Here is a 26,057-nt window from a genome sequence, read left to right as displayed (position 1 = left end):
TCTCACAAGTCATGAGTCATGACTTCGTTACAGTAACCGGCAACATTTTGGGAATCCATTGGATGACCATTGTTGACCAATTTTTAGATTGGTTTGAGCTTTTTCAATCGCACAGGAGTGCAAGTGTATATGGTCTTTTTGTCTTGTGGCATTTTATTGTATACAGGCGGCAATCCCTTAATGCCTCCTTGGTAATATACTCCTTTACTTAAAAAAATTTTTTGGTTGACCATTGTTTATGCGATACGTACACATTAAGGCATTTGGTTGAGGCAACTATTAGTGAATGAATATATATCACGAATATATAATCCTACCTCCCATAGTATTTATCCCACACTTTTGTAGAATCGTATATATATAGAACCGTCAATATCCAAACACGGTTTTTTGTTTACTTCGAACATATAAATTGATTCAATGCACCTATCTGGCCAAACAAGCGGGTTTTTTAGAGATGCGGTGGAGAGTGGAGGCTGCAAAGCTGCATTCAAAATGAAAACTATATGGCTGATTTTACTTTCCTCGTCCCTTCCTGTCTTCCTTAAGGAGGATTGACATCCTCCGTACATGTAAGCGACGAAGTCAGCAATTTATCAAAAATGCCCTGGTGTGTATGTAAGCTTTGATCGCTTTGTTCAGGGTTGTTTTGGTCGTTTTGCAGGAAATCGGTGGTGGCTCCCACGGTTTGGGGTGTCTAGATTGTGGTTATTTTCTTTTTACTTTAATGGGTTTTCAGACTTTTCATGTTTTCCTTCCATGTCCTGTTTTTCTTGCTTCGGATTATGCTCTGAGTTTTTGTGCGGGGGTGATTTGGTAATGTTACCCGTGGATTGGTTTGGGCTTCCCAGAGCAGAATCTGTTGGTTCAGTACAGCATTGAAGAGTAATAATTGCAGGAAGCTGAGTAATTATTGGGTGCGGATTCGAGGAGGAATGGTGTGAATTGGACAGCCTGTACATTAATTCATGCTCTGTTTTAAGTTCAGAGCTTCTGGCTTGCTCTGTTTTGAGGTGGAGAAAATCCACAGAGAATCTGTTTCCTTGGGTCAGGGCTGAATAGAATTCCACTGAAAACTGAGTTATAATCTTGTGCAGATTCGATGAGGTGTGTTCTGAATTTTGACAGTTTGTTCATTGATTGTTGCTCTGTTCTTCGTTCAGAGCTTGTACATTGCTCTGCTTCCCAGCCTGTCCAAGAGCGGTGGAGAGAATCCACGGAAAATCTGTTCTTCGTCAAGCTAAATAGTGAATTTCTCTCTGCGTTTTGCCCTTGCTCCGTTCTGTATTGAATTTTATGTTTGCTTAGATAAGGAATGAAAATAATTCTCACTAGTCTTCTTAAAAATTAGTAGCGAGTTTATTACGCATAGCAGAAGGCTTATTTGTTGATCTTGGTTGCACTCAGTTTTCAACAATTTCAAAACTGCCAAAACCTAATGGTAAAACGAGTCAGCAAAATTATTGGAGTACTTCACAAACCAACCAACAATATCCCCCTTTCACTTTGGAATTTCATATCAAATACGCTTGTATTCGGGTCATTTTGGCTTACCTCTCCCAATTCTGGCCATAAAATACTTGAATAAATTTCAAATCCACATGTTTAAACCCCTGTTCGAGAACACAATGACTTAAAATGGGAAAGAATAGCTTTCATTTACATGCGAGGATCCAGAAACAAATAATTCCTTCAACCATACATTTATCTGGCAGAAAACCATACTCGGGATAAACAAATCATACCCAAACATCTTTCACGAAGGAAACAAAGGCAAACATAAAAAGAATGAGTTTTTCCAGGACAGATTACCTTCGAAAATTAATATAAAAATACCTGTTGATAATACAAAAAATCCTTCATCCATTCTAGAATAGGTAGCTAATGATAACAGGGATCTTGCTTGAGCATCCTCCAAAATGCCTCAATTCAGAGTGACAGCGAAACAAGAAAAACAGAAACTAAACAGAAAGGAGAACTACGACACATCCAAAGTACCCGTATCAAGAAGTTTATAGGAAACAAAAAGAGAGAATTTCTATTGTTGAAGGTTTCAAAACTGAAGCCTTCAACGTGAGATAATACCCTTCTGGTTGCACAACTTAATCAATCTTCACCGATGAGTAAATGAGCCTTGTGAACCAGAAACATGCATAGAAACCAATTGTTCCGGTGAGTGCAAAGAAAGCATAGGAGGCAATCAGCATGTACCCAAAGTACAAGACCCCAGAAACCGGTTTTGTAATCTCAAGCTTTGTGAAGAAGTAGAAAGCAGCATATAAGAACAGGTATAGAGCCGAAGATCCAGAAGTCAGATACGATCTCCACCACCAAAGGTAGTCCTCACTGCACAGCTGGAAATAGCATAGCACAATTGTAATCTCGGCGCACGTAATTATTAAAATGACGAACACGATGAAGAGAAATCCGAAAATGTAGTAGAATTGCTGCAACCAGATTGAGGTGAGAATGAAAAAGAGCTCAATGAATACGGCTCCAAATGGAAGTATGCCACCAATAAGGATAGAGAAAGCTGGGTTCATGTACCAAGCCTGTTCTGGAATCTGCCTTGGGATTTTGTTAGTTTTCACTGGATCCTCAGGTGCTGGTTTCCTAAACCCTACGTAAGCTCCAACAAAAACAAGTGGGACTGAAATGCCAAACCATAAAACCACCAGAGCGAACATAGTTCCAAAGGGAACGGCTCCTGAGGATTTCTCCCCCCAAATTAGAGCATTCAATACGAAGAAAACAGCAAATACAGATCCCGGGAACAGGAAAGCTGTTCTGAGGGCGATTTTCTTCCATTCGGTTCCTTTGAACATTTTGTAAAGGCGGACAGAAGAGTACCCGGCAAATAGGCCCATGAATACCCACAGCAGAAGCATGGCTGTCATCAAACCACCTCTATTTGAAGGAGACAGAAACCCAAAAACGGCAAACATCATAGTGACAAGTATCATTCCGAAAAACTGGACACCTGTCCCAACATAAACACACAGGAGATCTGAGTTTGTGGGTGGTCTGAAAACATCCCCATGAACCAATTTCCAGCCTGTCTCTTCTTGGGCTTCTTCCTGGGTTTCTAACTGATTGTACTTGGAAATATCACGGTACAATGTACGCAGCATGATCATTGCTACCATTCCAGAGAGGAAAAGGACAATCATCAATGAATTGACAATTGAGAACCAGTGAATTTGATCATCGGCCATTAGAAGATAGGTATCCCATCTATAAGCCCATTTCACATCACTTTCCTGTATAGTGGAAGAAGAGGCAAGACAATTGTAAGAAAACATTAACAGGGATGTTATTTTCTTGAAGTATGAGATCGAGGAGCTTACTTGAAAATCAACATCGTACGTGAAGATAATTTCCTTCTTATCTTCAACCTCTAGAGGAGATTCTGAGTTGGTAACCGAACGTTTTGCATGGGGATCACAGGTTGCTAAACGGGTGTTGTCACTCCATTTGCCTTCATATTCATGCTTAATGCTGTAAAAAAGTTGTGAGCAACAGGTCCAAGAGATACCTTTTAACACTACAATGAGGAAAACTGTGATGCGTATAACCTGAATGGTTTGACTTCAAACCCAACAATCCTCGCAGATTCTGTTTGTGGATCCTTGTGAAACTTTACTGTGAATGCCAAGTGGTTATGGATGAAGTACTTCTCTTCCTTGGTCTGAAAATAGTGATGTTTAGAGAAATTCTCATCTAAGAAACTACTCAGACTAAAATTTGCAGAAAATTGAAGAACAATGTTATGGGTTTGCTGTTTACTCCGGTATAATGTCCTTTCAGGCCAACATGAAAGCCGTGTTGATAAATAATAGCTGATTCCTGATCCATCCTTCTAATGGGAACAACGAGAGGAAGATTATCCAAAATCCTGCAAAAGATGCAAAACGTATGAGGACTAGATTTCCCAAAACTTGAGCAGTATAGAATTCAATTTTGTATTCAAGGTTGTTTCAAAACAAGCAACTCACATGTTCACGCGATATTCATCATCTATCTTTTCCCTGAATGCCTTGGCAGTTTTTGCATCAAGTGTTACACGGCATAGAACATTGCACATTTGAGGTTCTCTCATTTTAAACTGCAAATGTACAACTTCAATAAGCAATTTAACAACACACTAAGAAGGCACAAAGGGCAAAAGAAAAATATTTGAGATTAGGATCTGACCACATAGGGAGAGTTTTCAATACGATCGCCACGAAGGACCTCACCCAGATTTTCAGCACTGTCAACTATTTTCTCGGGAGGACAGTATGGAAGTGAATAGTAGGAGTACGGAAGCTGTGTTTTTGTAGAGGTCAATTTGTTCACTTTCACCTTCAAAAGATCCCCCTGTAACAAATAGAGCAAACTTGAAACATCCAAATATCTCAAATTCTCAATTGATAGCTCATGAGTCATAACAAAACCAAATAGAGTGCAAGATGTAAGATATCGGATTTTAAGCATCCAGAAAACCCACTCCGTCACTAATAACAAAACCTGCACAACAAACTGCGAATCCAACATAAGGAAGCATGCACTTGCGATACACAAACTTTAAGTCCTGCATGTGTATGCTATTTATACTTCAATACACAAAAGTTACTAATTTCACAAATCCTGCACGCTTGAGAAATGAGATGCAACTGAGACCCGAGGAGAATTAAATTCTAGAGTAACCACCAAAGCCAAGTAGGTAACTTCATTCCTAATGAACCTCATAACTACATCTTAGTTCAAGCACCTTCCGTGCTTGTGAAATACATCAAATTACTAGGAAATAGCCATAACTCTCTCAAATGTGCTTCCAATCAGCCAAAATCTGGAGCACTATCACTGTTTAAGGCTTTATTACTGTAGTTAGGGGACTGGGTAAGCTTCTTTAAAAGCAAACAAAGCCTCGCTTACTACAATATCTATATGAAAGAACTAAAGCAATTTCATCTGCAGACGTTTTGGTTTCACAATATGATTCACCATTTGGAGTCCATAATCAAACATTGCAAGTGTATAAATCGCGCAGGAAAACCCTATTAACACAAGTGCTAAGACGCAATTTTTCAAATATATTGTGCACCAACAGAATGCAAATCATTCAGCTTCATATAATCTACATAGCAAAGAACTCATTACCCAATAATGACACCTGTTTCACGATCACAATAAGTTAAGGAGACATCCTATTATCAGTATTAACTGACTTCGGGGTGCAGCAAAGAACCTGTAAATCCAATCCAAACCAGCCCAAACCGAACCGATCAGTTTGGTTCGGTTTTATAGTTGTGTGGTTTGGTCCTTGTTTAGAAATGAAAAACCAAATTAAATTGTTTGGTTTGCAGATTTATTCTCACGGTTCTGGTTCCAAACCGAGTCGAACCACAATCTACAGTACATTTTGTTGATATTTTATTTAGGACCATTAGATTGTAATAAGCTCAGCCATGATATACTTTCCTCATATATTATTAATATATATTTTGTTCGAGACTTACAGTGAGTTTCAAACTATTTTAGTCACTTTTAGTGATCTAACTTTATTTTTTCAAATGCTTTTAAAACAAATAATCTCAACTCAAAATAAACTGTGGTTTGAAACCGAAACCGAACTATAGTCTAATGATTTGCATTGTTTCGGTTCTACGAGTTTTACGAATTGGTTTGGTTCTTGGTTTACCACAAAACCAGACCAACCCAGTCCGTGCTCACCCCACAGCACAAAAACCAATACAACACACACAAATACATGCAGAGTACCACACACTAGCCTTACTACAATACACTTCCATAAAAAACAACAGGAAAAAAACCCAATTCAACATTCAGAAAAATCATCGCTATAAATAAATAAAAAACACTGATCGAATGGATCTCCAAGCCCTAAACGGAGAAAGAGCAGATATTCACAAAATTCAGGCCAAACTGAGCATTTCTAATATCCATAACGCCACAGATGAAGCAGATCTGAGACCAAAAAGTCCACTACGCAATAAAACCACATGGTAAAAAACAGTTAGGTCAGAGCACAGAATCAACAAGATCTAACACCGACACATAACAAAACACCAATTACAGGTGACTTGCCTTCTGGAAATCTTCGGGAGCGACACCGGGGAGGTAGAAGGAGTGAGATTGGACGAAGAGAATGATAGATATGGAGATCCATAGGTGTAATCCGAAATGAGGTCTTCGAGTCGACATCATCTCCATTTTACACAGCCAGAAGAAGTTGGAAGATCTAGATCCAGTTACGCTCGCCTGCCTTTACTCTCTCTCTCTCTCTCTCTCTCTCCTTCTCGAAGTCGCATATATCTTTTTCGATCGCTCTGGTTTTGGACGGCAAACAAGTCGTTGCAAGTTGGAGGGTTAAAATACAGAGAGAGAGAGAGAGAGAGAGAGAGATGAGATAACAGATGGTAAAATGAAAGCTCAGATCGGCCGTTGATCTTTTAAGGAAAGTGGAGGTAATTTACGGACGAGATTAGATCCCGGAATAAAATAGGAGCACTCTAATTAAGATTGGAAAAAAATTTCCATTGGAATTCTCCGTCGTAAGAAAAAGACAAAGGAACTGCAAACTTAAATTTTTTTATTCGTTTTTGTGTGATTTGTTCGTTTTTTTCTAATTTTTATTATATTTTTTGTATTAATCATTCGTCTCGACGAGAGAAGTCTTAAAAGTAAAAAATTATGACCAAAAGTAAAACTATATCAAACAACTATTTTTTTTTTGTCTAAAGTGTCGTCTTATATGAACTTTTTTAAATATCGGACCATATTTTTATACTTTTCCGATTCTAAACAAACGATTAATTCCAAAAATTATGACGAAAAGAAAAACAAAAAATAAAAAAAACTAAAATGAGTTCTGGACAAATAAATTTACAAGAACGTAGTCTTAAACCCTCCTTGTTTTCCAAATATGTTTGTTCCACTTTGGAAAAAATATGTACTCCAATTTGCCTCTTGTTTCCACATTTTAGTCCACTTTACCAAATTGAATCACCGAAAATACCCTCTTCTTTCGTAGGATATAAGACAAGAGAATACCAAGTGGAAATGATCCTCCTTTGTGTTAGTTTTATGGAAACGTTAGAAAACTTGAGGAGACAAAGTAGTAGTGTAGTTTGGAGAAAAAAGCTACAAAATCACTTGGAGCTTGGGATTTCTTTGCAACAATAATTCTACAATCACACGCATCTATTAACCGGTAATCGTCGGTGAAGCGGAACCAATGGGTAAGGGTGCCAAAGAAGTGGAAATAAGACCAAGCCCTAGTGCCAAGAACGAGTGAACAACTCCTGCACAAACTCGCTCACCTCAACAAGCTTGTACAAGTGTTTGCGGATGGTTGTAGCGAAATTGTTCTCGCAAATGCTTTCATAGGGGTATTTTGGAAAGAAAAAAAAGAAAAAATAAAGAGAGCCGGTGTTATTAGAACTCAAGATAAGAAAATTACAGTAGAAGTAATATTTTTGGGTAAGTACAGTACATTGCATGTATTCTTTCTATGTAACTTAGGAGTATGTTAATCCACTTAATTATTTGTTGAACCCGATACAACCAAGTCAACGGCTTAGAATTTAAAAATACTAGTCATTTGGAAAAAGCATTGGAGTAATCATAAATTAATACAAACCTGACAGTCTGTCTGTCAAGTAAAACAACAATTCTTGTTCACTCTTCTTCAGAACTACTCCACACAATAAATAAAATCAAACACTCCATTGTAAGAAATGTGGGAAGATGACAGTGCAGAAGATTGTTAAATAATCCGAAAACGCGGTATTTAACAACTAGTACTTGCAAGCTCGGGTGGTTGGGTGCTTGTTTTGACTCTTCGAGGAGTAACCATTTATGCAGCGGCCGGCAAGGACCCGCGACTCTCCAAGGGGCAAATTCATCTAGTCTTAGGTTCAATTCTCCTAACTCCCGCTAACACTCCCCAAAAAAAAAAAAAAAACGGGTTATGAGTTTAAGTTGAAACCTTCACAGGCGGTTACTCAGATGGAGGATCAATTGTTTGAGTGCGGTTCCCTTTATCTTACACCCCATTATGTGCCTTATAATTTTGGAAGATAGGGTTAAACTGGATTGAGAAACCCAAGGGAGGTGAGTTTGGTAATCCAGTCCGAAGTATTGCAAGGCCGAACGACTTGACTGCCCATGGAATGTTTCAAAAATGGCGATATTGCCCTTGCAGTAAATCAAACATGAGAGTGCCCTGCCTATTCACTACTAATCGCGCCTTACTCTCAATCCCAGTCCCAATCCCCTCTTGACTATCAATCTCCGTTTTCATATAAACACCTACGAAACAAAGGCCTAGATATTTTATGCGATAGCAAGTGTTGTACGCAGGATGATAGATATCCAAGGGAATACCAAAATGGAAAATATGGAGTTGTATAAAAGAGGATGACAATTTATTGAGAGGTTCCATGGCGCCAATGCTGACTTTGAACATAGAAAAACCCAAGAATATTTTCACAAGAATTCGAAACATTCTATCTTTGATAGCTCACTTGCTTGACTAAACACAGGCGAACAACAAAGAAATCAAGAAATAACCCACAAGCCCAAAATTAATATGCAAGGACCAGAAAAGGTACGAAAAAAGGCGGGGAGTCAAAATATAGATATCTCAGTTTGCATCCTGAGAAGATGGTTCAAGCAATCTCACTGTCCGGGGAAGCATAAACTCAGCAAATATCGGATAGTGAGAGGATGGATAGTACCCGTCCATATTGTCGCTCACCACTTCACATGAAGCGGGAACCATAGATCGGCCTCTGAATAGAATCCAGTCCACGTGTAGATCCTGAGTTTGGCGATCCCAGCAGAGGCAAAGAGCTCGGAAAATCAACTTCAGGAATTCAAGTGCTCCCTGCTTGTCACCTGAGACTCAAATTAGAACAAGTACGGTATGGACACTGTGGTTTCAACAGGGTTGTCATGCCACTAACAGCTCCTTCAAATTGTGAGAAGGGTGAGAAAAAAACCGAGTTATTCTCACCAAACCTCTCAATTTGGTGAGACTTCAGAGATAAACAAAAGACCAGACAAATAAGTCCCCTATTTCTCTTCATTTTCACCATTTCTCACCCCTTTCATTCATCCAAACAAGTGAAAAATTAAAATTTCTTTTTCCCCCCCACCATTTTTCACCATCCAAAGGGTAAGGGATCATGGATACGTGGAGTGATCTGGGAATGGTGAAAAAAAAAAGAGAGAGGGCAAAAGATAGGGGAAAAAAAACTAGAGAGGTTTGAAACTTTGAATATTTTTCGCAGAAATTTAGTTTTCCCGTGATAAATCTTGATTCAAGCACAGCCTAAAAGAGCGGTCCACAGGTGAGAATTTGGTACCTTTGAAGCCATGATAAGTGCGAATGAGAGAGACATTCTTCCTCACCCGAGAGTTGGGCCATACATCCCTCATATCACCTACCACTCCATGCTCCCTGTGAGCAGAGTGCCAAGAAAAAGGAGCAATTGTGCAATCAGTTGCCTACCCAACAAATGGAAAAGTTCTGTTTTGTACAATAAAAAGAACAAAAGTGTAGTGTTTTCCAGAACGGCAGCTGCGCTTTTTGCTAGGCTTAAAAAACAAGTTTTACAAATGAAACATCAAAATGACTGTATCTGTATTGCAGAGAATATCACGTGTAAACAAGTCTCATATTCGAAGATGGAGAAGAAAAAATTATCATCAGATTATTCCTAAAAGGGCGCAATTAGAGACATCAGAACATGGAATTTCCCGTTAAATTATCTTCAAAGGGCCAGTTCTCACTTCTCAGCACATATCAGGAGAACAACAGACAGACACTGTAATTCTGCAGAGATGGATTGCCAAAGAAACAAGGCAGTATCTATGCACCACAAAGACTGCAATCAAAGCTAAGTCATAAGCAAAAGATGAACTTAGCCACCGTCTTTTTTTTTTTTTTTATGAAAATAAAAGCAGTAAAACTAGAGTAGTAAGTAAGATGATATGGGTTATTTCTCAAATAAGAATGCCGTGATGCAATTGCACTAGGATTGCAATGCAAATAACACAAACATTTTACGGTTTTTACCTCAACAATGAGATCAGTTGGTGTTTCAACAACCATTTCTAGGAACTACTTTTAGTTAATGAACAAATTTGTTACTCTCCTACACTAAACATGACCTCAGCATTATTATTACCTTCTCTATTGTATTATCCATGGACATTACCGATGCAGCAAAATATAACTGCAGGAGTAAAAATTTTCCTATCAGCATCAAATACCCATGTCAAGGATGATACCTAGATCTCCCAAGAAGAAAACGTCCTGTAGTTGATTCCTTTTGTGTGTTAAATCCTCCACAATATACAACTGGTAAGGTAGGAGGCAAAGACGCAATATGCTGCCATGTGAGTAAAGCACTTCTCCTACGGGCTCGAGGACTGAACTCGTCCATGATTGTATTTACTATCTCAAATGAAAAACCTGGTGGCTCAACTCCTTTTAGTTGAAATGTGTAGACATTTTGTCAAGGAAAAACATTTATAACAAAAAAGATAAATTTGGAACAAAATATCACATTAAAGCAAAAAGGATATCGCCCACGTTGCAATACAAGGAACTTCAGAGCCCCAAGATGTGCTTCCAGGGACTGAAGGTGACTCTGACAACCAAAAGGTCCCACCTTCTAGCAGCTCTACCTTCATTTATTAGGGACGGAGAAAGAAATTTATCAAACCTAATCTATGAAACTATATCTTATTTACAAAGCAAGCGGATATAAATATCATGATTGGAGAGAAACGGAAACAATAAGAGACCTTCTCCTTGTCATAAAAGATGGTGCAATATTGGTCTGAAGTGTCTTCAGCTCCTTTTCTCGAAATACCAAAGTGATCATAACCTAGTGGATTCAAGAAGACAAGTCCAATGGTTTCTTAGTCGAGACAAAAAAATAATAACTCTGAAGTCCTCAAACAATCATAACAAGTTCCATCATTACTCTATCCCACTAATACCCAGAAACAGATTGTTTACAAAGTTTATCAACATCTACTTAACCCCCCATCCTGCAATTAACACCAACAAGTTGATTTTAAAAGATGTTATATCATAGAAGTTATCAGCATCAGGAAGTTCAGGGGCGTCCGAGGCAGTCTATAATCATTAGATGAAAGCATTAAGCCCTTTTCATGGCCTAATTGAGAAGATCGAATCCCCAGTCACAGCCGGAAAGGAGGGGTTTAAGTTATGATAATCCACAATGTCATCTAACCACACGTCTCATCAGCTCGACTGACATAGTCAGGATTTCCTAATTTCAATTATGTGACACAAATTCGAAAATTTTACCAGTAACAAGTAAATGAACTACCTTGCCCTTCTACAGTTATATGTTTTGGGATGGACAGAAATGAAATTGCCACTGATATTACCTGGCAAGCCCTGCTGAAGATACTCCAACTGTGAACTCACACCTGAAAACTCAGAAAGAAAGAGCAAAGACAATGACAAGAAAAAGCAATTAAATAAGATGTCAGAGAAACTAAAATAACACACCTGAAGCAATAACAACCAACCCAACAAACTCCGAGAAAGCGAAAGGAAGGGGGCTCAAAATGTAATTTTCCCCTTAGAACATTTTCACCATACCAAATTATGAATTAAATGGATTAAAGCTTCATTTGATGCGAAGTACACCAAACGATATCCAAGATTTAAGCACAAGTTTGAGTCAAATCTACGCAAATTCGTATATTCGAAAGCCACTACTAACATGGAAAACTTTGACTAAAGAAAAGATTCTCCCTTCGGAGAAGGATTTGGAAGGTTTGTAACTCTTATCTAAGTTTGGGTCAAGACTTGATTCGAGTAAAGAATCAAATCGCAGCACCATTCAAAGAAATTGGCAGCACCATTCAAAGAAATTGTTGATTCTTGTTCAAACAATTCAACTGCACAACTATTTAAGATCCAAAAAAGAGGCAAAATCCATCACCAAAACACAAATGGAAACTGACCCAGATCACCCATTGCAAGAACAAAGCACAAATTCACAGTCAAGATCCATAGAAAGACATGTACATATATACCTTGTTGGGTACAGAGGATGTTTGGGGAGTAACTGGTGATAACGCTGAGACACAAATCTCTCCTCCTCTGCCACGAGTTTGGACTGTCCTCCGGCTGATCTTCAAGAAGATTGAAGGTCATTACAGTGAGAGAAACACTCATTCTGTTATCCTCTCTCTATCTATAAACTTGTCTATATCTATATCTCCTGTCTCTATGTCTATATATACATGATTATCAACGAATACAGCAGTATATATTTAGAAAAAGAAAAGAAAAGAGAGAAGGAGAATTTGGTTGAACAGCTCCAAAGCAAAAGGTACCACCTTTATTATTATGTCTGAAACCAAGAACAAAGGTGGGGTTTAACCCGCACGCGCGACGTCAATCAGAGCAACTACGCACGTGTAAGCTTTAAAAAAAAAGTTTTCCAAGAAATAGTACTCCTATGTGGACTGGGCTGGTCTTCAAATTCAATTGGGCCATAACTTAGACCTGTATTCACATGGACCGAGCTTGTCTCTAGTTGGACCCAAAAACCCAGATTTTGACCAAAATAAGGTCTCGTTTTGTTAAGATTCTTATTTTTTATTTTTTAAGTACTTAGTTTCCATTTTAAGTACTTACTAGTGCATGTCCGTGTTTAGGCACGGCTCGAACGATCATTACACATAAATAAATTTTGGACTCGCGATTTTATTTTTTCTTCAAATTCAAATCATCCCACAAATCACGGAGTGAAAATTTTCAACGAATCTTCACAATTTCCATAACATATTTTCTTATTGAAAATTCAAATGAGATTTGGAGGGTTTTGATATTTTTTGGTAGATGTAAAAAGATAATGTCAAAGAGAATCCAATTTGAATGGAAGGATATGATTACTAATCATCCTCTAGAAAATTTATCAAAGGATGAGATCACGAAGAATTACTCTTGGCCGTGAATAATTACTATTGGCCCCAAAGAATTACTCTTGGCCGTAATTCTTTGTGGCCAGAAGTAATTTTTTGTGAACTTCTAATCTCAACCATTGGTTTCAATAGTTGAGATGGAGTGTCTTTTTTTGTGTTTTTATTTGTATTCCCGGAACGCTCGTATATATTATTCAAATTAGCACATAGAGGAAGAGAGAATTTGAAAAGTTTTGGTGTTCTTCTCTTTATTTATTTTTTTGAAAAATCACAGAAACATTAATGTACCATTATTAGGAGTAAATAAACCCACTAATCTCAACCATTGCAACAATTTGTCTTTTGTGAAGTATAAATGGATCCTACGCCCTTGTATTATTTACTATAGATTTTTGTTAGCGGAACGAAACCTAACTAATTGAACAATGAGGTTTTAATTTGTTCAATCTACACATTACACCGAACAGTATACTACCGTCCACATCCCTAATGATCGAAAATGTACCGCAACACTGATACATACGAAGAGGAAGAGGAAGAGAAAGAAAACATCCGATTGTAGGTAAACAATGAATTTCGTTGTTTAATCAAGCAATAGCATCGACTTTAGGCTTGTCAATGGGTCGATCCGATCCAAATATGACAAATCCGAATCCATTAAGACTTGAATCCGATCCGAATCCTATAAGACTTAAATCCAATAGTGGTAATCTGAATCCGAAAAATTCGGATCCGATCTAAAAATCCGAAAACTTTTTTACTTCAAAAATTTTAGCCAAAAAAAAAAAAAAAATTATTTTCCAATAAAAAATAAAAATACAACTTAAACAATTTTTTTTTCAAAATAAAAAATTTATTGTTTTTATAAAAAAATTAAAAAATAAAGTTCGAATTCGAATTGATAATGGATTTAATCCGATCCGAATCCAAATTACCGAATTCGGATTATCAGATTCGAATTGGATTTTTCGGATCGAATTCGGTCCATTGACTGGCCTAATCGACGTGCACCAAGGGAATGGGTCAGAAATTTTTTCTTTACTACTCAAAAGGGGGTGGAAGAGGGGGCAAGCGGCTATAACAACCTCCCCTAGGCGTGACCATAAAGACTCCTGACCCTCGTTTTCTCTTACCCCTTTTTTCCAATGTAGATAACTCTACAGATTCACGATCCCAACAAAGAAGCTAGAATGCCTCCAGCATAGCCTTAACTATTGCAATCACCTTACCGGCTAAACACCCAGAAACCATTGAGTAATTATATTTATGATCCAGATTTCAGACAATAGAGGCCCTTTTGCATGAAGAGACAATTGTTTTTGTGCTTTTTATTTATTGGAAAAGAGAAGAAATGGTTCTAATTTACTGAAGCAAGCTTCCACATTCCCAATGCAATGCCTAAACTGATGATGATTTTCATTCCTCTGAGCTCTCCCTTCAGAAACAAATTCTTCTCTTTTCATGGCTACTATCTGTTGGAGCTGTTTCCCCTAGAACAGTGAACTCTAAACCGAGATCAAGAAGAGTTTTTCAGAACCCATTCCACCAGAGTTGAAATGCCGAATCCTGTTCCAGTTTTCTTCTTATCATTCCAAACAGGGCCAGCCATGTCAATGTGCATCCATTGAACCTTCTCGTCAACGAACTGCAAAGAGTTTGCAGAACCCGAAATTACGCAGCAAAAAATAGAACAGCCACACGAGAACACAATGAGGGTTGTTTGATAACTGTAGAAAAATACTTCAACCATGACTTCGATTTTGGCTTTAAATTATAGATTATAGATTTTAGTGGAATTGAATAAACTAGTTCGCAACAAATCGATTTTATCCATTCTCTCTCATAGAAAACCCTCAAGCCCCAAATAACCCCTTACACAATACACCTAGAATATAGGACTGGCTCGAAATATACACGTTTCAAATGGGTGGGAAACAATCCAACTAATTGAATGCAAAGTCTACAAACAAAAAGAACTTCAAACAACAACATGCTCAAAAAGAGTGTAAAATTCGAATTTTCTTATCACAATTTTGTGTGCAATCATCTTTGCAAAGCAAGAACATGAATAAAGAGGAAACACTTGCTCTGCATATGACAGAAAACACTCAGTAAGGGCAACACAAACAATTGTCAAATGGAGTAGTTACCTGTTTCAAGAAAAGAGCTGCAGTGATGGCACCACCTGGACGACCACCAGTATTGACCATATCAGCTACTCCTGATTTCATGGATTCCCAATAGCTTTCCTCCAATGGCATCCTCCAAAGTTTTTCCCCACTGATCTCTGAAGCTGCAAGTACCTCCTTTGCAAGGTCATCACTAGGTGTAAAGATACCTGTTATTTGAACATAAGATTTTCCATCAAGAAAACGTAGTAAAAAGAGGGCTCGAGTTGTAAATTTTATTGACAATTGTAGTATGTACTAAATGTACCATATACAGTAACCATCTAAAATCAGTCACCATCTAAAAGTAATTCCGAAGGGAATCTAAAATGTTCAAATTGTTGCCAAAGCCATTGTATTTAGTTCTCTACTTTTTAAAACAATGATGATGACATGTACATTTCAACGACTTCAAATCATACAATGAAGTTTTTCCGTAATGAGTACTGTTCTTCTTTCCTTTGCAATCTATCTTCGGCATAACACTCAAAACTCAGATGATTCCAACCAGGAACACTATCATAATTCATGACCAAGAATGTCAAAAGTAGATACCTGCAATTGACGGTCCAAGAGCAACTACGCAGGCCCCAGTTAATGTTGCTAGGTCAACTATCTGCAAAACAATTGATCAACAACTAAAAAACCAAACTAAACATACAAAGATGGATAACTCTTTCAAACTGTTACAACTTACAACAATGAACCACTAATTGATCTTTTCACACACAATGACACAAGTCTATATATTATCCCTACATGTCTTGAGGAAGATCCAGACTTAGCAGTATTATAGAAAAGAGAACTTAGTCTGTAGAATACAGAATTGACCATACCAAATTCACCCCCATCAGTAAGAAGCACTTATTCACCAATTTTATCATTGTGTTTTTGTTGGTGCCAAAACTCAAGTGCATAAAAGTCTTGTACACTACACATGGTACAAGCCTTTTGTGCACTAGAGTTTTGGCACTAACAAAAACAGTTTTGGCATTATCATTAAACCATATCTACCAAAAGGGTCTTCCCATAAAAGACTATAAGTACGATGTAGTGTGGTATTAAACAAGTTTAATACCTTCTCTACGCCTTGGTTACAGGCATATACCAAAGCATCTGCCAGTGTAAGTCTTCCCTCTGCATCAGTGTTGTTGACCTACAACAAAATAAAGCCAATAAACATTCATGACTGATTAAATCATCACACTTATATAGAAAGGCATGAGGAAAATTCCAGTACATCAAAATTTCAAACATTTAGTAATATAATGCATAAAAATTTGGGTCATTTAAAGCACATATTGTGAATTTGTGATCCAAATGGTATTATCAGAAGCAAATGGCTCCTCGCCTATTGTCTTTACATTATCTTCTTCACCCTCTTCAGGAAACAAAAGCATACTTGCTTCAACTTGTAAGTTATAGATTGTCAATCAAAGGAACCTCCCCTATCCATGTTCTCTGGTAATATTACTCCACTCTTGTAACTCTGGCATGTTTCACTCCATATGATTTCAGCCTCACCAAAAAAAATTAAAAAATCATCGTATGTAGAAGATACCCAATCATTATAGTTACGCAAAAAATGAAGTTGTCCATGTTTTCCCCCTCCATCTAAGTTTTCCTTTCTCTTTCTGGCAAATTTTTCAAAACTAATAAAAAATGGTTGTGAATTACAAAGTCACATAGTAATTAGATCCAAAATATGGCAACGCAAAGCAAAAACACAAACATCCTCCTGGAACAGTAAAGACTGCAATAAATAAGGCCTTATCTGGAACAGTGTTCCCCCCAATCTGCTTCCACGTCATATCATTCTCTAATAGCTGCATCCTAGTCCTAGATATTCATAACCAACTATATGAAGGGAAAAAATGACAGAACAAACTTCTAAAGGCACCACTAGATGCCGCAATTCAGGACCACTCTCAATCTATGAAGCACTAGTACTGCCAAAACGTTTCCGTGTGAGTATGGGTGCGGGTTCTGGTACAGCTCCAGTAAGGCTGCATCCTACCCTGTATGCAAAAAACAATCTGAAGGCTTTTCTCATTTTAGCTCCTATGCATTAGGCAACACAAGCATTCTTCTCTCACCATAATAGGTCTTACATGTTAACAAGGGCTTTAGAGATGCAGAGGTTGCTCAATCAATATTATTTTGTGCTTCTGAAACTAGAACTGAGGAGACTATCCACATTTCTAACTAACTTCCCAGAAACCAGATCGATTTGCAATATGAAAAGCACAAGTACTGTACAAATATGCGATCTTATGCAATTACACCTGAGATTGAGTCCAAGCACTATTACCATCATTTCTCAACGTCTTCAACCGATAGTATGCGCACACTCAGATCCATCATCCGAACTAACACATGTAGCATGCGTTTGCCTACGGAAATTTCTCACACACTAACTCCTAAACATTAGCTGAATTTGTGATTGTAACCAAAAAAAAATTCATGATATGGAATTTAAGGGGAAAAGCTAAGATGCGAGGAAAAATCATGAGTCATTTAACCTAAAAAGAGAATGATAAAAAACATCTGTAAAAAGACAACAAAATAAACAAGTCATTTAATCTTCCCTTAAGCTAAATAAGGCAATTTTTCTGGAAAATACAAAAGCATACCTCAATTGTCTTTCCATTAGAGGCTGTGACAATGTCTCCTGGCCTCATACCAGTTCCGCTTATCATATTCTCACAAGCTGCAACAATGAAATGAACCTGCAAGTAAATGATTCACTACTAAGACAAAAATCATATTGATTGCCAGACAGGATTGGTCAGAGGTTGAAAGTTAAGGAAGAAAATAAATGCAAGACCATGCAAGTGAAAACTAATTAAGATATAGTTCCCATCACAAAATTACTGGCCTCTACTCCTGGTGGTTTTATTTGACCAAGAGCTTTTGCAGCACCCAAAACTGCTGCTGAACCTCCCATGTCAAATTTCATGAGCTCAATTGAACAGCCAGGTCCAGTCTTGATGTTGTAGCCACCACTATAATAGCAACATATACAAAGTCAATCACCAATGTACATAATACAGGTTCCAAAAGCATATAATAATAATCACCCCCACTGTCATTTTTTATGAATATTCACTTATATATTAAATGCAACCAGTAACAGAAAAACATTAAATGGGGATAGCGACACTAATACCGCAGAAAAAATCAGTCAACTAGCTAGTCATTATAGCTATCCAACAAAGAACCTCAAATTAACAAACAGCCCAAATCTGCACACAGTGTTCATCTAAATTCTCCCAACAAGGCAGCAACTTACTCCCAATAATGCCACGTTTATCTGTTTCAAATAGATAGTCATAAAGTTCAAATGTGTACTCACCTGTCAAAAGTCAATCCTTTCCCCACCAAAGCCAACTTGGTTTTAGCAGGACCACTCGGTGGTTTGTAACACAAATGGATGAAATGTGGAGGATTTGCTGAAGCAGCAGCTACACCAAGGTATGAACCCATTTTCAATTCTTTGCACTGCTCTGCATCCAAAATTGTCACAGAAAGAACATCGTTGTACATGGAGGCAATTTTTGAAGCTTCTTCTGCTAGGACACCTGAGATGCAAGAGCAAAACTAAATCGTAATGCAGATTATGTTGCATTGTGCAGTGGCACCAGTAGAGTCAATAACGGAAGAAAATCATAAAGCTAAATGAAAGGCACTACAGATGCACTATGTGGATAATGTGATAGGACACCACCCGATAAAGTTAGAAAGTGCAAGGAAGATAAGAAGAGAGTATATTGTAGAACAGTAGAAGGAAGATTACAAACCAGGGGTGAGCACATTGGCAGGTGCATTAACCAACTCTCTCCCAAAAATTATCCCCGAGCAAACATCTTCTGCATACTTAAGTCTCTTCTCTAGCTCAGGTCCAGTTCCAAGACCAAGAATATCCACAGATTTCAGCGCTGGCTTCTTTGACTCTGACTTAAACCTGCTATCTTCATGAATCCCCAGCACAGTTCCTACCGCATCAAGTCATTCCACCATGATTCACCCATTATAAATCCATAAACGCAACACAAAATCAATACCAACAAGATGGGAAAGAAACAGAAATAAGTACCACATGCTATTGCCGAAGCAGTAGTGAGTTTTGAGTCACCAGAGAGACCCTCGGAAGAGGCAAGTGAAATGGCCACATTACTCGCCTGTGAAGTCTTCGCTGCCCCAGCAACAGCCTCACCAAGACTCCGATATGCAGCGATAGCTGAAGTACACTGTCCAAGCCCAATTAACCCAACCCTCTTCGACCCAAGACCAGGAAGCCTAAGAACTGTTGACTGTCCAGCTTTCCCAGAGAAATCTTCCTCTGAAGAAGCTTCGGCCAATAAACCGCCCAAATGAGAATCAAGTTTCTTCAGGATCGGGTTTTGGAATTTCAAGTTCTCATCTTTAGCCATGTCTTTCTCTGTAACCCCAATTGCAAGTATATCCCCTTTCCATTCCACCAAATCGATCTCTTTTGCAGCAAACGAGATCTTTCATGGTTTTCACAACACAAACAAGCATTATCAGTTGCTCACTTAATCTATATGAGAAACAACAACAATAGAACCTAAGTAGCTTTATGGGTCTGATATAGTTCATCCATCTGACCAAGTGTGATAACAATGCCCTCCTGCCTGATTCGTTAAAACATCTACTTTAAAGGAGACCCACTTTATTGCTTTAGCAAATTAAAAGGTTATCATGCAAAAACTGTCTTAGAAAATTGTTTTCGACTTCTATGGGCATGCATGGGTGAAAAATCAATTGGAATCGTAGCAATTACAAAAAATTTGTTGTAGTTAAGATTTTTTTAAAAAAGGGCAAGTTGTAGCAATTACGAAATTACATATCCCTGCTACACAAATCATAACATCCTTCAGTAAAAGAGAGTGAAACCCGTAAATCCATATCATCTATTCAACTACTCAACAAGAATAGCCGATCAAATATATATATATATACAAATGTGGAAAAGAGGATGACCCATAAACAGAAATTCACTATCTACTGATCTAAGCTCAGAACAAACAGACAATTAATAAAAAAGCGACATACAAACATAAAAGAAACCCAATTAGAGATTGTGGGTACTGGGAGAGAGACCTTGGGGGGTTGGATTGGAGCAGGATGAGTGAGGCCAAGAGTGGAGCGAGAGAGAGACTGAGCCATGCGCTGCGTCCTAGTGCGAGAACACAAGGGTGAGAGTGTAAACGAGAGACGAAGAAACGGGGTCGATCGCAATTTCGTGAAAACAGAGGAAGAAGAAGCTGTAACAGTCGCGGAAGAAAGGAGAGAAGTCCAATTGACTACAGTGGCGGCCATTTCACAGTGCGTAGGTCTCTATCAATTTATATTTACAACTCCCGAAAATTTAGTGCCAAATCTAATACGGTAATGAAGTTTTTATCAAAAAAAATAAAAAAAAAATACTTTAGTTAAATTGTTTTCACTAAATGAATTTTAATTAATGGATATGATGAGAATGACTTGTCTAAAAATTCTTTAAAATATGGGCTTTAATCTATTTGGTTCATTTAGTTTAGGGAAAACTCTCCATTCAATGTCTAACATTTTTCCCACCGCACATTTATATGAGTTCATTGAGTTGATATGGAGCCAAGATAAATACTTAGGTCTCCTGCCAATTTATGATAGAAAATGAGGCCAGGATACCACTTCGGTCTCATGCCAATCTATGATAGAAAATGAGGTTAGGATACCACGTAACGATTCTGAAGAATATTGAATGTTCTCTTGTCTATTTGTCAATCGTTAGAACCTACCCTTGGGAAAAGGGAAGGAACATCACACCAAAAACACATTTTATGGGACTTGAAACCTAACCTCCACTAAAGGGGCCTTTGGACAATGCCATAGAGATAGAAGCTCGTTGGAACATGGAAAAAATAACAGAAGAAAGAGAAAATAATACAAATTAAGTATTGAAAACAATAAAATTTTCTTGTACACTTTCTTTAAACTTTATTTCTTGATTATTTTTTTTCTATCTTTCCATTCTTTAGTTTATTTCTTTTCATAACTTCCAAAGAGAGCACGAGTTTTCAAAAGGAGTTACTAATAGTAGCTATTTTTTCAGTTTGTTTTTTGTTTCATGGGCTGAGTTGGTGATAAATTACGAGATGAAAAGAACACCTTTCCTCTTGTTTGAGAAACAAATTAGCCGAAAATGGTGAGATCGAGCGCAAAATCTTAATAAATTCTACCTTAAATATAAAAAAAAAAACTCCGAACATTGGAACATGTACCAGATAAGTCTTCCGTAGTGAAGGTCCGATTATATTACTTGAAAGTCCAAAACTAGGTTCCTTGATTACAATCTTGCAACATGTAGTAGTTCAGTAATGCCAGACTAGTAGACCGCCAGTTTGATGTCACAACAGGTTCAGATATCGGAACAATTACTTCATATTACCGCTAAACTCCTAACAGGATAGGATATAGAGATACCATACATATGAATGTCACCATGCTGTAAAAGCAGGGTTCCTTCCCAGGGATCAAGAAAGCAGATGCCTTCTTTCCTTTCCCATCTCCAGAAGCCAGGAACCAGGTTTTACTCACACGGGTAAACACAAAACAATATTTAAACAGTTGATGAAACACTCTGTTAGAACATAGGAGTTGTTTGCGGTATAGCCAAGGCTAGTGCTGCAGGGGTCTTTAGTTTTTGGAACCAATGTCCTTAAGGGCACAGATCTGCTCTTCTCCCATGGCAGACATGACGGTCACAACAAGGTCCTTTCCTTCACCGAACACATCTTTAATCTACACAACACATAAACAACAAAAAAGAAGCTATTATTGTATTTAGAATCCAGAAAGGAATCCAGTAGTTCAATGCAAAAGCCAGTTGATTCGCTACAATATACACCTGAGTGAGCAGAGTGTCATCAGTTGGGAGCCTCAAGTCATCCTTGGTGTTTCCATTTTCAGTCAAAAGACTTACCTAAAAGAAATGCAGATTCAGTTGGTTAACTAGGGCTCTCTCTGGATGAATGCAACTTGTGATCCGACGTGATAAATATGTTTGTGCATGCAACTTGCAAGGTAGTACTGAAAATGCTCGTTAGACATTTTTTATTGCCCATGTATTCAAGCATGCATCTGGGAAATATACTTTCGTGGCAGTCAGACAGAAGAAAATAAAATAAAATTACAAGATAGACGTGGTCTAAGTTATATGAACACTGATAACACATGGGCATGAAAAAGTACCCATATGCCATGTTGTATTTACTTCTAGAGAATTATATGTATAATAAGAGAGCTTTGTGCCTATGGATTAACCACACCAGTCATTTACAATACATTTTTTCTAAATAAACAAGAAAGACAAAACAACCTAATTCTGTTTGCCGTCAAATGGGCCCTCAACCATGGTTTAATGCACGTCGTGTAACATGAACTGTACCTCATTGCTAGAACATTAAAGATAACTTACAAAACCATCTTCAGAGATGTCAATCAGCTGATAGTCAGTACGATTAACATGGGGAACCTGAGAACTAGGGACAGCAAAGTATCTGAGTAAATGTCAAATCAAATATCAACGAAACATGGGGAGAACTGAAGGTAAAAACCAGGTCCAGAGGTCATGCAAAGAGTTATGCCCAAGTCAAAATACATGCAAGAAAATTATAGCATGCGAGAAAAGCAGAGAAAAGAAAATAGCATGGCGATACGTCGCAGTTGTGGGATGAAGGGACAATATCTTCAAGCTTCTTTGCCATTGAAAATATCAATTCCCACAAAGTGGCACTTTGCATGTCCATGTTTGCCTGTCTTTGACGTGGAGACCTCCACAACCTGTTTAAAGAACAAAGCCACCCAAGGGATCACAAATACAGAAGGCCGCAAAGCTTACACTCAAATCTACAGGCTACAGCAGTAGAATATAAAACGATCAAAGGTGGAAGAAAACTATATTTTGCCTTGCTGGGTCATAGATAACACAACGGACTACTATAAACCACAAAATGACAATCCACAAAATAGTTTTGAAGGGAATGCAGTATTATACTATTCGGTAGTAATAAAAATAGGAGGAATTCACTGTGTTAAATTGTTCTTCCATCTCTTTGACCCTTTCAACACAGTAAGTTAACAGGGTTTAGCAATGGACAAATTTAAACTAAACCATTCAAGCGACGCGGGACAATATAGGACAATAAGTGAGCTTCCCTAAAACAACCCCCAAAAAAAAAAATTCACTGACATGGGCAACTTAGCATCTACAAGAAAAACAACATTTCTGTCCCAAGAGATTCATGCGAGGTTGTTACAATGTTACTCCCCTATGTGAGAAAAAACTAATATTGTCATTGCATACTAAATCCAGGTGGCCCCAACGAGAAATTACGCTTAGTTTCTAGAAGTAATTACTAACTTCCTTTCTTTTGGCAAGTAGGAGAACTACTTATTACTAACTTATCATAGAAGATTATTGAAATTGATAATACACATGTTTTCCATCCCATGGCGGACCCACCCCAGTTATGCGATCTTTGATGGAGATTAATGTAGGCTCAGATAGATTTTGGAGCTGGAATAGCTTAGAGATTGACTTTCTGAATATCTTTGTTAAGACTCAACTGGAGAAATAAAACAACCACATTAGGACTTTGTGACCCTCATGGCCAGCACAGTGCTTAGCATGTGAAGCTAAAGAAATCAAACAGAATTTAATAGAATCAAGAAATTTTCTGTTTAGTGGACAACACCTAGGCCAACCGGGAAATGTCCTCCTGTTACTGTTAGTGTAATTTAGTAGGAGTACTACTATTTCTGTATTGAACCAAGACCAACCATCAATTCTCCATGTCATCTATAAACAATCAATAACTTTTAAGTCTTTATTAGCGAACATAATACCCAAATACTCAATCTGCCAAATTGAGCAGTTAGCACCAACAGTATGTCCACCATCAGTTAATGCATACATGAAGCATGCACATATAAATCAATAAAACAGCAATCAAGATCCGTAAAAATAAGCACAAACCCAGATGAAATTATGCAAAAATTACAATACCCAGAAACAATCAGAAGAAGGAAGACCACTGTGGTGAGTTAATAAATCATAGTAACAGGTTAGGAGAGAGAAAGCAAGAAACCTTGCAAGGCCTGTTCTTGATGACTATATAGCCATTCTTCCGAATTGTTCCAGCCTGCTGAGGGTAGGTCTTTGAGGCCCCTGCGTCGGCCTTCGACTCGAAGTGATGCTCCTCGTCCGACATCTCTCTCTCTCCAAAGAATTTCTCTTTCTAAAGAAGGTTGTTGAAGATTGGACGACGACAGCACTCACTATCTGACGCAACTTCCTTATGTTGCTTCAGCGGACACATAGGCTATGTTTGGTTTTTAGGAAAAGTGAGGGAAAGAAAATGAAAGGAAAATTGGAGAGAAATTATACTATTCACAAAATTTAATTCTTCTATTTTCTCTCCTCTTTCTCTCCAATTCAAACAATTTGAGGAAATTTTTTTAACTTTCATTTCTTTTCTCTCACATTCCCTTAGTTCCAAACATAGCCTATAATTGATAGATATAATACCGGCCGTTGGATCATTTGTTGAAATTGTCATCATATTATCATCACCTTATGACAATGTATCAACGATCATGGGAAGACGCGTGGCCATAAAATTATCTTAAACTTTAATCTTATACTGTAGAATTTTTTAGGAGATCATTAGAGATCCATGTAAGTTGGCTCGGACACCTCTAAGTGTCGATAAAAAAAATTTCTATCCCTAAAGTCAGGGGCGAACCTAAGATTTTATGGCACTGAGGTTAAATATTCACAACAGAAAAAATTCTGTATTCGAAAAACTACAGTTGGTTCCTTGCTAACTTGTTTTGGTTCGTTTGGATCCTAGTGGCATTTGATTGTCAGTAATCATGGATGCTAACTTAGTTTGAATTCATTGGAAAGTGTGCTTCTCGTTGTGATACCGTCATATCCTGGTCCTGTTAATCTTTGTAACTTCTATTCAAATTAAAGATTAATAGAAAAATAAAAAAGATATATGCATTATTGAGTTAAAAAGTAGATGGGAACAAAAAAAAATTAAAAAATCAAGCATTGGGTGAAACAAGTTAGGCAAGATTGTAATTTTCCAATACTACTTTGGACAAAATATAGGGATGAGAGTACAATGCCATGGGGCAACATTACCTAAACATCCAAAAAATATATGCATATCTATGTGAAGAATTCTAATCGAGTGGGGTTAGATGACCCCGCTTGCCTCCATGTAGGTCTGTCCATGCCTAAAGTAGTAATTTGGACCCTCTTTGAGGTCTTACAGGGAACTTGGCAATCCCATTTAGGACTTTTGCGTGTTCTTTTTTGACCCACTTCAACGATCAAAATCATACTACTATACGTTTGGAAGCTCTTCATCATCAATCGCACTACAGAATCATGTTAATCGGATATAAGTTCACAAGAATTATTTATCTCGAGATCGATGACCCCTCTATCAGAGTGTTGCACATTTTTTTCATGATAATAAATTTGTTCCACAGTTATATCGATTTGATGCCTAATCAACGTTTGACAAAATTGGCAAAAGAGAGAACGATTTTCATCGTCAAAGGTCCAGAAAAAAAAATTTTCACAAAGCCCTGGATTAGAGCCTTTGCCAGAACCACATTGGGCCAACCTAACTCTCCTGTTTCATTGGGTCAGCCCATCCACGAAATGCGGACTCAGTCCACTTTTTCAGCAAAGGGCCTATGCATGTTCATGGCCTGTGTTCGGCTCACACTTCACTTTAAGAAGTTTTCTCTTTTTTTCTTTTATCCGATTTAGAAGTTTAGTAGTGGATGACTTTCAGCGCTCTAGATTTCACTGGT

General features: G+C 37.8%; 3 protein-coding genes and 1 pseudogene across 4 annotated transcripts; all 4 read right to left on the bottom strand.

Moving 5' to 3' along the window:
* Window positions 1–1,793: 1,793 nt before the first annotated feature.
* Window positions 1,794–6,424, bottom strand: LOC131320326 (transmembrane 9 superfamily member 8-like). Of its 2 annotated transcripts, XM_058350996.1 has the most exons (7): window positions 6,091–6,424; window positions 4,195–4,359; window positions 3,996–4,105; window positions 3,787–3,895; window positions 3,576–3,688; window positions 3,348–3,498; window positions 1,794–3,260 (listed from the first exon to the last, which is right to left on the bottom strand). In XM_058350996.1, exons 1-7 carry the CDS (start codon window positions 6,214–6,216, stop codon window positions 2,103–2,105), a joined length of 1,932 nt encoding a protein of 643 aa, XP_058206979.1. In that variant the 5' UTR covers window positions 6,217–6,424; the 3' UTR covers window positions 1,794–2,102. The 2 variants fall into 2 exon arrangements, with proteins under 2 accessions (XP_058206979.1, XP_058206978.1); XM_058350995.1 differs by having other exon boundaries at window positions 1,794–3,498; window positions 6,091–6,407.
* A 1,972-nt stretch (window positions 6,425–8,396) lies between these two features.
* LOC131320327 (uncharacterized) lies at window positions 8,397–12,409 on the bottom strand. The gene is made up of 7 exons (XM_058350997.1): window positions 12,094–12,409; window positions 11,437–11,478; window positions 10,822–10,904; window positions 10,600–10,701; window positions 10,303–10,517; window positions 9,375–9,469; window positions 8,397–8,904 (listed from the first exon to the last, which is right to left on the bottom strand). The coding sequence occupies exons 1-7, from the start codon at window positions 12,233–12,235 to the stop codon at window positions 8,651–8,653; spliced, it is 933 nt and encodes a 310-aa protein (XP_058206980.1). The 5' UTR covers window positions 12,236–12,409; the 3' UTR covers window positions 8,397–8,650.
* Window positions 12,410–14,212: 1,803 nt separating this feature from the next.
* Window positions 14,213–20,551, bottom strand: LOC131320325 (leucine aminopeptidase 1-like). Its single transcript, XM_058350994.1, has 10 exons — window positions 20,280–20,551; window positions 19,252–19,666; window positions 18,956–19,150; window positions 18,511–18,736; window positions 18,034–18,160; window positions 17,789–17,884; window positions 16,234–16,311; window positions 15,711–15,771; window positions 15,138–15,325; window positions 14,213–14,632 (listed from the first exon to the last, which is right to left on the bottom strand). The coding sequence occupies exons 1-10, from the start codon at window positions 20,496–20,498 to the stop codon at window positions 14,504–14,506; spliced, it is 1,734 nt and encodes a 577-aa protein (XP_058206977.1). The 5' UTR covers window positions 20,499–20,551; the 3' UTR covers window positions 14,213–14,503.
* A 901-nt stretch (window positions 20,552–21,452) lies between these two features.
* LOC131320324 (eukaryotic translation initiation factor 5A-4-like) lies at window positions 21,453–24,571 on the bottom strand (annotated as a pseudogene).
* Window positions 24,572–26,057: the final 1,486 nt, after the last annotated feature.

Source organism: Rhododendron vialii, chromosome 3a (genome assembly GCF_030253575.1).
Source record: "Rhododendron vialii isolate Sample 1 chromosome 3a, ASM3025357v1".
Lineage (NCBI taxonomy): Eukaryota > Viridiplantae > Streptophyta > Magnoliopsida > Ericales > Ericaceae > Rhododendron > Rhododendron vialii.
Note: the sequence above shows the minus strand (reverse complement) of the source record. Positions and strands in the feature narration are given on the sequence as shown.

Excerpts from the sequence above, each read along its gene's own strand:
- LOC131320326 (XM_058350995.1), bottom strand. The coding sequence starts at position 6,216 with ATGGAGATGATGTCGACTCGAAGACCTCATTTCGGATTACACCTATGG. Across the intron at positions 4,360-6,090 it reads CTCCCGAAGATTTCCAGAAG|GGGGATCTTTTGAAGGTGAA; the intron begins GCAAGTCACCTG and ends TATTTGTTACAG. Across the intron at positions 4,106-4,194 it reads TTGAAAACTCTCCCTATGTG|TTTAAAATGAGAGAACCTCA; the intron begins GTCAGATCCTAA and ends GTACATTTGCAG.
- LOC131320327 (XM_058350997.1), bottom strand. The coding sequence starts at position 12,235 with ATGAGTGTTTCTCTCACTGTAATGACCTTCAATCTTCTTGAAGATCAG. Across the intron at positions 11,479-12,093 it reads CATCCTCTGTACCCAACAAG|GTGTGAGTTCACAGTTGGAG; the intron begins GTATATATGTAC and ends CTGAGTTTTCAG. Across the intron at positions 9,470-10,302 it reads TTTCTTCTTGGGAGATCTAG|GGAGCATGGAGTGGTAGGTG; the intron begins GTATCATCCTTG and ends CTCTGCTCACAG.
- LOC131320325 (XM_058350994.1), bottom strand. The coding sequence starts at position 20,498 with ATGGCCGCCACTGTAGTCAATTGGACTTCTCTCCTTTCTTCCGCGACT. Across the intron at positions 18,737-18,955 it reads TGCCAATGTGCTCACCCCTG|GTGTCCTAGCAGAAGAAGCT; the intron begins GTTTGTAATCTT and ends CTTGCATCTCAG. Across the intron at positions 15,772-16,233 it reads GTAACCAAGGCGTAGAGAAG|ATAGTTGACCTAGCAACATT; the intron begins GTATTAAACTTG and ends ATTGTTTTGCAG.